This window comes from Caenorhabditis remanei, chromosome IV (assembly GCF_010183535.1).
Source record: "Caenorhabditis remanei strain PX506 chromosome IV, whole genome shotgun sequence".
NCBI lineage: Eukaryota > Metazoa > Nematoda > Chromadorea > Rhabditida > Rhabditidae > Caenorhabditis > Caenorhabditis remanei.
The window spans coordinates 835,058-845,763 of NC_071331.1; the positions used below are offsets into that span (position 1 = coordinate 835,058).

Below are 10,706 nucleotides of genomic sequence, written 5' to 3' on the forward strand. Positions count from 1 at the left end.
AAAAATCTGAAATTGGTGCCTTCAACGGAGAGGTGCTGTATAATCTGATCGGTTCATTAGTTTTTTGAAACAGAATTTCCCGTTTTTCACTCTAAGAATATATTCTAACCGATTCACAAACAAGCTATCTAGAAGACAATTTACAGATATGTACAACATAAAATTTGATAATCTGAAAGCAAACGTGAATCCCAACAATACCTCTCTATGAAAAGGAAAGTTTCCATCAGAATCAGTTTCAAACAGTTTTTGAAAATTCGTACACCCGTTTGGTTTTAATTTTTCGTTTGTAGAGCCAAAGTAACTTGAGTGGGAGTATTAAGTTGAGCGTTCAAAAAGTCAAAACCCAAAAAGAGACATACATAAATGGCAGATTAAATATGAAACTTGCATACAAATTTTATAAAGAGAGGGAGTTCAACTAAAATAAACACACGTATTTGAATTGGGTCCAAAAATCTAAAATTGGTGGTATCAACTTTTGCACCCACTCATGGAAACAAAGTGGGAACAAACATTGTATAGCACAAATGCCGAACTAACGACGGTATGTACTAGCATAAAAAGATAATAAGTATTTGAAACAGAAGTTACGTATTTCAATTTTCGGAAATTTTCTAATTGTCAGAATTTGAAACTCGTGAATACCGATTCACTAACAAGATATCTAGAGGGCAATTTACAGATTCAACATTAGATTTTAACGATTGCTTACAACCCTCGTCATCTTTTTGGTCAATCCAAGGAGTTTTTGCAATTTCCAGTCAAAATTACAAAACACAGACGGAGAATCCACATGTTTAAATGGAAGTTCCAAGATTAAGAAACTCGTAGTTACCGATTCACTAACAAGATATCTAGAAGACAGTTTACAGATGCAACATTAGAATATGACAATTTGATGTGGAACGTTAATCCCAAATACTCCAATCTAATGTTAACTTTTTCATTCAAAAAGATAAAAAGCAAAGATGACTTACTTAATAGTCTTCGTTGATGAGTAGTTTGAACAACTTGAATTACTAGATTCAGAAGTTTTGAACGGCTGTATACGGCTTAGTAAATATAGGATTTTTGATGGAAGATTTATGATTAGTTACAATTAGAAACTACTATGCCGCATGTTGATACTGCTAAGCCTGTTCTAAAATTGTATAGATCCGTTTCAAAAACAAATTATTTAATTTAGACAATTCGTGTATAATAGGACGAAAGTTCGTTTCCAACTTTGCCATTATTGATTTGATGTTTCAGTACTTATTCATTTGTGCCGTTTATAAAAACTCTACGATGTACTTGTATTTTATTTTTATTCTTAAAATCATATTTTTTAATTTTGAAGAAGTGCTGGAGTGAAACCGATGTTGTGCTTGATGGGGTCGAAGTAGGTGCAACGTCCACGGAATGTTGGGATACCGAGAATAGTGCTGGAAGAAAAATTAGTTGTTTCGATAAAGAATTGATGCTAACTCACTCTCCAGTAGCGCTTGGTACAACTTGAAGTCTGCAGGTTCCGAAGAAACTAACAACAAGATCTCTTTCATTAATTGTGATGGAAGTTCCTAAAAAAACAAAATAAGGGTTTCAGTAACTTTTGTGAACAAACCAGAAGCAAATCCAAGAGTAAGAGTGACTTTCGTGTCGCATGGAACAATTGGTGGGAATACGGTAACAGTGTTGATGTTGATACCGATCGAGTCAAGGATTTGGCTGACGAACATTGTTGGAAGAATGATTTGAGCAGTTGTTGTATCGAAAACAGCTTGAACCGCCTTCTTGTTCGAGTTGGTGGCCGACGTTCCAGCCGACTTGAAATTGGTCATGGTGACTTGATAAGTGTATCCCGATGAAAGGTAGACGTAGGATGGGTTTGGTGCGCAGTGGACTGGATCCAATCCTCCGTAGTAAATAACTCCGTGAGTTCCGAGATCATCTGTCTGGTTGAAGTGTTCGAGCCAGATGGAGAAGAATGTTCCAGAGATATCTCCACTTTGAACTCCTTGAACGAATGGAGAGTTTCCACCGATTTGAGATGCACCAGTTTGAGCTAATCCCAAAATTCCGTCAGCGTTTAGCCCTTCGATTCCGATTCCAATGTCTGTGGCTTGCAAGATTTTCACACCTGGGATGGTGATCAAGTCGGTGGCACGGTCTCCGATCTGAAAGTTATAAACTTAAAGTTTTGAAATCAAATTGCAGTGATTTTTTCGTTTTGAAAATTCTACTTCCGACTTCCAACTTCCGTCATTCCATAACGGTGAAATTTATGAAGAGTAAATTTTGCAGAAATTCAAGAAAAATGGTTAAATGACAAAAAATAGGCTTTTCTTCATCCAAAAACTAATTTTCTACTGATTTTTGCGAATTTTATAAAATTTCCTTTTGAAGTTTTCGAATCTTTGGGAAAAAATCTTTGTCCGACTTCCGACTTCCGGCTTCCAACTTCCTATTTCCGGCTTTTTTCGACTTCGGACTTCCGACTTCCGTTTTGAAAATTTTACTTCCGACTTCCGTTTTAGAAAAAAATCACTTTCGCGCAACTCTGAATGGCAGTAACTTACAACAGCAGTATCCTTTCCGACAAATCCCTTGAAGGTTCCAAGGTTGTTCTTGTAAGTGTATTGTTGTCCATAAGCATAGTAAGAAGATGAATTATTTTGGTTGAATCTTCTTTTGTTATAACAGTTGGAGGCAGAACCTGAAAATTCTAGTTTGTTATCACATTTGCCACTTTTATTCCTAATGCTCTTTATGTGGCAGTCTTTAACCGATAACAAAAAAAAGAAACTAATCTCATGTAAACAATTTTTTTTAACGACTAAAATGTCAGCAAAAGCTGACAAAAACTTGATCATTTGATCTTAGGCTCGTGACGGAAAATTGTTTTATAAAAAAGAGCAAATAACTTACTGCAGCTGACATCTGGAATAACGATATCGGAAGTCTTTGTGTCAATGACCACGGTGAAGAGTTGTCCTGGTGTTCCAAGAGTCAAGTTGGCAACGAAGAACGTTCCAGTCTGTTCCAAAGTTTGTCCTCCTGGAAATAACAATTTAATAAGCATAGTTTTGTTTAAATAATCAAGTGTTTCATATTTTTATATATGAAAATACCTTTAGTGATGTTGGTGACTGCATTAGCAACTTGGAATGGAAGCCTGAAAGCCGAAGTAGTGGCCATAAATGCCAGGAAGACGAAGGCCTTCATCATCCTCAAAATTGGAATGATTTTAAAAGCATACACTCTTCTATTTATGCTACTTCTCTTCCAACTGATAACGTAAATATTGTGACGTATGTACACCTATCATTTGCGGCACTGCACACTTCGATTTTCATCATTTTTCGTGTGCTTCAAAAGTTAATTCGACAAGATACAACTAATAAGGAAGAGAAAGAAACAAAAACAGAAAAAAGTGATCGTAACCACCCATGATGACCTAGATATCGGCTGGGCGAAGCTTTCCACGGCATCTTCTGGACTGATAGAATGTCCGATGTCAATTCTCACACTATTCTTGTCACGAACACCGGTGATAGTGACCTCGTCCTTCAAGAACTTGCGAACTTCGTTTCCAACTTAGGGTAAGGATGAACATAAGTTATGTTACATAACATTTAAATTTTAATTATTCAATTTTTGATACATTTTCGAAACTGTGATACTCATGAAGAGCGTAGCTAGGTAGTTTCATTGATAATAAGAGCACTCAATTCCAAATTGTTTTCCCTTTCTAAAACGAATGATTAATTTAGACATTTCGTTGCTAGACAATTTATAGTTCAATGCGTTTCGAATCCATTGTTTGATCCCTCTTTCTTCCTGTGAGTGGGTGAAAAAGTTCAGATCTCCAATTTTAGATTTTTGGACCCAATTCAGTTACGTGTGTATTTTTAGTTGACCTCTTCAAAAGTATATCCAAGTTTCATATTTCATCTGCCATTTATGTCTCTTTTTGGGTTTTCACTTTTTAAAAACAAAAAATGTATCCGTAGAGTCCGCTTTCTCGATTACAGTAGACGTCTGGGATTTAAGGTCACCACTTTTGTAGTCTGTTTCATTACCAGTTTCAGAGAATACAAGTAAAGTGGAAGTAAAGTATTAAAGTATTAAAGTAGAAGTATTAGAAGTGAAGAGTAAGTAGACACAATAATCTAAAAACTCTTGAATGCTTACAGTTTCTGAAAATTGTATTAAGTAATGAAGGGTTTAGGTTTCAATACTCGTCCATCTGACTGATCATGTGTTTAAGGACTGAAAGCCGACTGCAAAACTAAGTTTTAGTTATTATTTTCAGAAATTCACGGTTAACGCAATAATGAGAGCCTAGACATGAATTTAAAAAATAATGTCATGAAAGAGTAATAATTCTTCAATCTCCATAGTTCCCAGATCCGTCATTTTAAAAAACTTGGGTTTTTACTAGTGATAAAAGAAGGGTCTTGAAAATATAAACATTACAATAACCCATCGTCTGAGCCTACAACTGCACCAACTAATTCTGTCACCGCTAATCTAAAAATCAAACGTCGAAGCTGTAAAACATTTATATCAGTGAACTGATGTTTCAAAGTTTGCATTTATAGTTCCACCTAAACTTCTAATAGCTGCTATCTTGCATCTTAGTGTTAAAAATTATAATGGAACTATAAACGTCTTATGGTTGGATTTTTGTTCAATCCAGGTAATTGTTTTTTCTTTTCTTTCATGGTTGTTTTTTTTTCGGTTTTCAGATTTTAATAAAGTGTTCTCCTTCATATCAGACTTGCAACGGGCCGGGCCGGGCCGGAATGAAAACTTCTAGGGCCCGGCCCGGCCCGGTGGGCCCGGAAGATCGGTACTGAAAAAATTCAATATTTTTTTTTCGAAAATTTCCCGATTTTTTTTGAAAATTAAAAAAAAACCAATTTTTTGTAGGTTTCGAAGGTTTTTGAAAAATATACTTGAGGAAAAATATGAAAACTTTTCAGAAAATAAATTTTCGGACAGAAAATTGTAGTGAAAAAAGTTCAAAAATTCAAATCCGAACCGACCGGGCCGGGCCGGGCCGGAGCTTTCTCGGCCCGGCCCGGAATTTTGCAAGTCTGCTTCATATTGGTCTAATACGACTGAACTGAGGACTGAAGTTCAATAAAGTGCTACATTTTTTGGTCTAATACAAATAGCAATCCAAAAAGCTTTAAAAAATAACAAAACTTAATCTTGCAATACTGACCCAAAATGTTCGTGCAACGGTGAAAAAATCAGAATTATGTATATCAATCAGAATTGTTTTCTCTGAAAATAATACTGTTTCCAAATATTCTAATTTATCGATTTTAAGTATCTCCGATGGTGTCAAGTTATTTTAATCATTGATTCAATGCGCGTATCTCCTGACATGTATCTATATTTCTAATAACGACGTTCCGAGGTGTATTATCAAAAAGGCAAATCTGAAACAGCTTATTCATAAAAACTTGCCGCTGTTCTGAAAAATATATAGTCAGATTTACGGAAACTGCGATTCCTATTTCAGTTTTGAAAGCGTTTGATAGGAATTATTTACGGATTCAAGTCATGACTACCATCAAGACCAAAACCACGAAGAAGATGATAAAACAGGCAAATAAAAAACTGAGTGTCCCCCATCATTTATGGAGCATCATATCTCGCAGAAGCATAATCAGAATACCGCTCAAAGCAGGAAGACGCAAAGAAAAAGTGTTGAAACTGAAGTTTTTTATTCTTCTGTTTCATCAGTTCATGTTTTTCCTGTTTGTGGCTTGGATGGTGATCAAATCACTGCAGTGGTCCCTACGCATCCTCCAAATGACCCAAGGGATTGCTGACGCATTAGCAGTGCAAAATTTTACTGTAGCTCTAATGGCGCATAGCAAAAAAGTTTTTATGCAGTATACCGAAAATTATTAAATCAGCCGTTTTCTACCGAATTCAGTAAAGTTTTGGTGCTTTATAGCAATAAAATTACGAAAATTCCCCTGAACTTATTTTTAATCTTCCAAAAGTTGGTTTTTTTTCCGGTGAAAACATTATCAAAACATTTTTATCGAGATATGCGCACAGTAGGCTTCTGACGCTTTTCCTGTCACGCCGCAGTGCACTGCAATTTTACAGCACGCCAAATCGTTCAAAGCAACAGATGGATCAGTGGATTCAAGGACTAGAACCAGATTGTGAAACAGATTTTTAGTTTTCATTTTCAGAAATAAACTGCTATAGCAATATCAAGAGCGTAGACATGAGTCAAAAATAGAATTAAAACAATCCTGAAAAAAAACGTAACCGAAAAAGTAGAATACTTCAATCGCCTATCTAGTAAGTTATGATAGTAACCAACCCATACTGATCATAGTCACTGCAACCGTTTTCTCAAAAACAAAACTTCGAAACTGAAAAATTACATCAGTGAACTAATGTTTCAATGTTCCCATTTATTATTCCACCTAAACAGGAATTCTCGTTTCTTAATAAAACTCAAATGGGCATCTTCCTCGATCCGTTTATTTGAATAGACACTGGCGACTCTATTGGAACTGATGACGTGAGCCAATTTTCTGGTTATGGTTGTGACGAAACGTGTTTTTTTATTTACGGTCTCTTTTTTTCTGTTGGTTTTTTAGTGAAGTGTTTTCATTCATATTGTTTAATGTGACTACTTTTTTTCTGATATGACTTTTATTATCAATCCTCAAAGCACTACGCAGATTGCTGATAAAGCGGCATTCAAAAATTACTAGTTTCTTAAACCGGGTTTTAAGGCTTTACCAAACAGTGTTATTGAAGGCTATGTATGATAATACTATTAACCACGTATCAAAAATTTATTTAAAAACACTGGCAAAAAATTATTGTGCAACGGTAAAAAATCTCATTTATGTATTTCAATCAGAACTTTTTTCGGATTACGTTGAGCTTCAAGTTTCAAACAATATTACTGTTTGAAAATAGTGTATTGTATTGATTTTCAATATATTCGATGTTGATCATCAACTCGTCACATTCATCGTTTATTCGATGTTTGTGTTTCCTGAAATGGATCATATTTTCAGATGACGGTCACATTCTACACAAAAAAGGATAAGGTGAAAAGTCTGGAAATAACAACACTACAAATTTAGACGGATTAATATCTGGCATGGCCAAAACGTTAAACAAAATGAACTGGTGAAACAGACAAATAAATAACGGCGCTCCTAATCCTTGTATTTACGTTTTAATGTTCATTGTGTGAGTTTGAACGATTTACTAAATGGAATCGTGTTTCAAGTTGTCTCAATTCAAAAAAAAAATATATATATATATGTTTCCAGTGAAACGCGTTTTATCTGTTAGCGGGCAGGTGACAATAAAATGCGTCAAACGTCATGACTTCAGTTTCAGAAATTTTTTTGATTAGTCAGAGCTTCATTAAATACAAACTTTACCTTTAAACGTTCATTCACATCACCGTTGCACAAAGTAACAAACTGCTTTCTGTTTCCTGATCATCATAGTATTTCTGAAAACATTGAGCGGCAATTCATAGATATGGAAAATAAAGCCGCACTCAAAACATGGAAAACATTTTCCAGTTTCAAGTGTTCTATAATTTTTCATAGTTTTCAATTGATTTGTTTGATGTGTGAATCCCAAAATATCATTTTTTAAAGATTCTGTTTCAAACTGCCCAAATTAAAAAACTTCAATAAATTACAATAATGAATCTTTCATTTTAATTTCTGATTCCTGTTTCCTAATCATCATAGAAGTTCAAAAAACTTCAAGCAACAATATCTCATCCGTGTATCCGTTAACGAGTAGTGTTGCTTTGTGAAAACAATTTTAACAGTAAAACCCAAAATTGACTGTCAAATAAAATGCTCATTTTGACAGCATTCATGGAAACAATAATCAATAAACAAAAACTCGGCATAAACTCGCAATCATGTGTTACACAAACGACAAAGCAAAATGTTGTAACTGTAAGGCAGACTTTTTTTTATACGCCAAGAAAATGACAATACAAATGGTGTTCTTGTTTAAATTTGGAAACTACCAGAAACAGTTTAAGTGGATAAGTTTTACATAGCCTATATTCAGCTAATTTTTCTGTTACAAAGATGACATAATAGACTGGAGTAAAACCACAAATCGTTGAATCACGTATAAGAATTCAAATATAAGAATTTTGGTAATTCACAATAATACAACTTTACATCAGACTTGTCAAAAATCAGGCCGGGCCGGGCCGGGCCGAGATTTTTCTTGGCCGGGCCGGGCCGGGCCGAAATTTCTCTTGGCCCGGCCCGGCCCGGTCGGCCCGGATTCAAAAATGGGTACCCATTTTTACCAATTTTTTTTTGAAATTTTTCGAAAAAAAAGAGTAAAAATGCTTTGATTATCATACATATTCACATTTTGATTCAATTTTAAATGTTTATTCAAAAACTATACTTTTTTCAAAAAAGTTCAAAAAATTTCAAAAAATTTCCAAAAAAAAGTTGAAAAACAAGAAATTTTTTGAAAAAATGTTTCAAAACGGGCCGAGCGGGCCGGGCCCCCGGGCCGGGCCGGGCCGGGCCGAGATTTTTTTCTGATTTCGGCCCGGCCCGGCCCGGCCCGGCCCGTGACAAGTCTGCTTTACATGAATTTGAAAAAAGGAATTGTCAGTTAAACCTTCAAAAAATTCTTATTCGATGCATCCTCGAGTTCAAACTTAATCTGAGAGATACAACTGGAACGGGAAGATTGCCGACGCATTGTGTCTTTCTCTCCGGTTAACCAGAATGTTAGACATGTTCCTTTGCCCTGAAAATAATTGGTGTTTATCAGTTACTCCAGTTTTCAAAATTTTCAAAATAGTTAACGCTTAAAAGTGATATTAACTGCGGATTAAACTGTTACTCGAATTACAGAAATATGACATTCTTGGAACAGTATTTGCTTTTTTCAGTTCTTTCAGTTCCACGCACCTTCACATCAATCATCCCTCTCTCCTCTAGAATAAACGATGGGAATTTCTCCATCAAAGTGTTTGCAGTCAATTCATTCAATTGAATTTTTCCAGGTGATCCAGTACTCGCCATTCGGCACGCCATATTTACAGTATCTCCGAATATACAGAATCTGAAAATAATGGAGAATGTGTTTCAGAAACGTTAGATTAGCGATGGTTTGGAGATCTAGGTGATAAGTAGCTGATTTTAATTTACTAAAATAAACGTTTCAGCAAACCCATATAATCATCGGAATAAGTATTCTTAACTGATTCAGTCAAACAAAAAACGAACCTCGGCGCAATGCTCCCCAATATGCCAGCTGCCACTGCTCCACTCGTTATCCCCATTTTGATTTGTAATACGTGAGATGGTCGATGACGGACTGTGAAGGTTTTCATGAACTGGAAATGGTATAGTATTGGATTTTTCAAATGCATAGCGATTAATAAACATAGAACTCTCTAACATAAACTAAGAATCTGAAACAGTATTTCTTGAAGGTGGACTGAACTCAACTCTGATATTTTCATAGATTAATTTATGTGTGTCTGTGAGTTCATTTTCATACGGAAAGATTTTTTATTTGGTTTGGAACCCGCTGAGAGCAATCGAAGGTGAGTTTGGGCATTTTGCTGGCCTAGAAATTCTCGACTTCGGTCATGTTGATTTTTCAAATTTTGTCACTATTTTCGTTTATTTTCGTTGTTTTCTTTCAATGAATTTGGTCAACGACAAAAATTAATAGGAGCACTGCAAAAATAGTAGAAAAAACGACGAAAACCTGAAAAACTAAGATGTTTGAAGTGAAATTTCTAGAATGTCCCATGGCCACAGAAATGTCCAAGCTGCTCGTTCTCAGCAGGGTTTCCGAACGTCCTTTTTTCTATGAAAAAATCAGATTTTACCGTAGTCCACCTTCAATTGTTCCTATATCGACACACAAAGATCTCTCTAATATAAGCTATGAGTCTGAAATAGTATTCTGAAGACAAAAATAAAAAAATAATCATATTTTTCTGTTTCAAAACAATGTCAAACTAATGTTTAATAAATTTGAAATGCTATTCTTTTGTACCTTTAAGTTATTTGTTTCTACTCACCGTCTGCAACTTCAACGAAATGCGACAGACTTCTCTCAAGTGTCGCAGTCCACTCATTTCAGGTATTCCACTACAAATCAGATATGCATCTCCCACATTTTCAACTTTGAATGCTTTGTTCTTCTGCACAATGTAGTCGAAGGAGGAATAGAGTTCTTGCAGGGTTTCCAGGATCTGGAATACGATAGGTGTCCTTGGGAATTTGAACATAGGTTAAAAGGAATTGAATATAGTCTGATCAAAAACTAAAATTCCATTACGTTTCTAAAATCTATATGAAACAGAAATTATTGAAAAATAGAACTCACATGAACCGGAATAAATGCTTCACAAAATTTAGTAAACTGACAGACATCCACCACTAGAAGAGTCACTGAACCGTGTTGCTCAGGCACCACACTCTTGCCAGATCGGATTGAGTCGGCGATGCTTCTGCAATTAGATTGGTCATGTAGCTTACGATATCGAATTGAATAATTAAAATTTCAACTCACTTAGGCAGTAGCTGATACAGTAAATTCTCAGTTGTGGCCATATCTTGTTCCAGTTCTCTTGTTCTCTCTGCCACAATTTGCTCCAAATTCGCGGAATATTCATCGATCATCTCAATCATTTGGTCTATCAG

The 10,706-nt window shown here is 35.3% G+C and overlaps 2 protein-coding genes across 2 annotated transcripts; both read right to left on the minus strand.

Moving 5' to 3' along the window:
- Nucleotides 1-1,330: 1,330 nt before the first annotated feature.
- On the minus strand, nucleotides 1,331-3,210 carry GCK72_012134 (uncharacterized protein; the record flags this gene model as incomplete). Its single annotated transcript, XM_053728867.1, has 6 exons — nucleotides 1,331-1,427; nucleotides 1,475-1,562; nucleotides 1,607-2,159; nucleotides 2,562-2,698; nucleotides 2,911-3,039; nucleotides 3,114-3,210. The coding sequence occupies 6 exons, from the start codon at nucleotides 3,208-3,210 to the stop codon at nucleotides 1,331-1,333; spliced, it is 1,101 nt and encodes a 366-aa protein (XP_053583639.1).
- A 5,442-nt stretch (nucleotides 3,211-8,652) lies between these two features.
- Nucleotides 8,653-10,694, minus strand: GCK72_012135 (uncharacterized protein; the record flags this gene model as incomplete). The annotated part of the gene is made up of 6 exons (XM_053728868.1): nucleotides 8,653-8,790; nucleotides 8,955-9,108; nucleotides 9,273-9,382; nucleotides 10,082-10,255; nucleotides 10,390-10,513; nucleotides 10,576-10,694. The coding sequence occupies 6 exons, from the start codon at nucleotides 10,692-10,694 to the stop codon at nucleotides 8,653-8,655; spliced, it is 819 nt and encodes a 272-aa protein (XP_053583640.1).
- Between the last annotated feature and the right edge of the window lie 12 nt (nucleotides 10,695-10,706).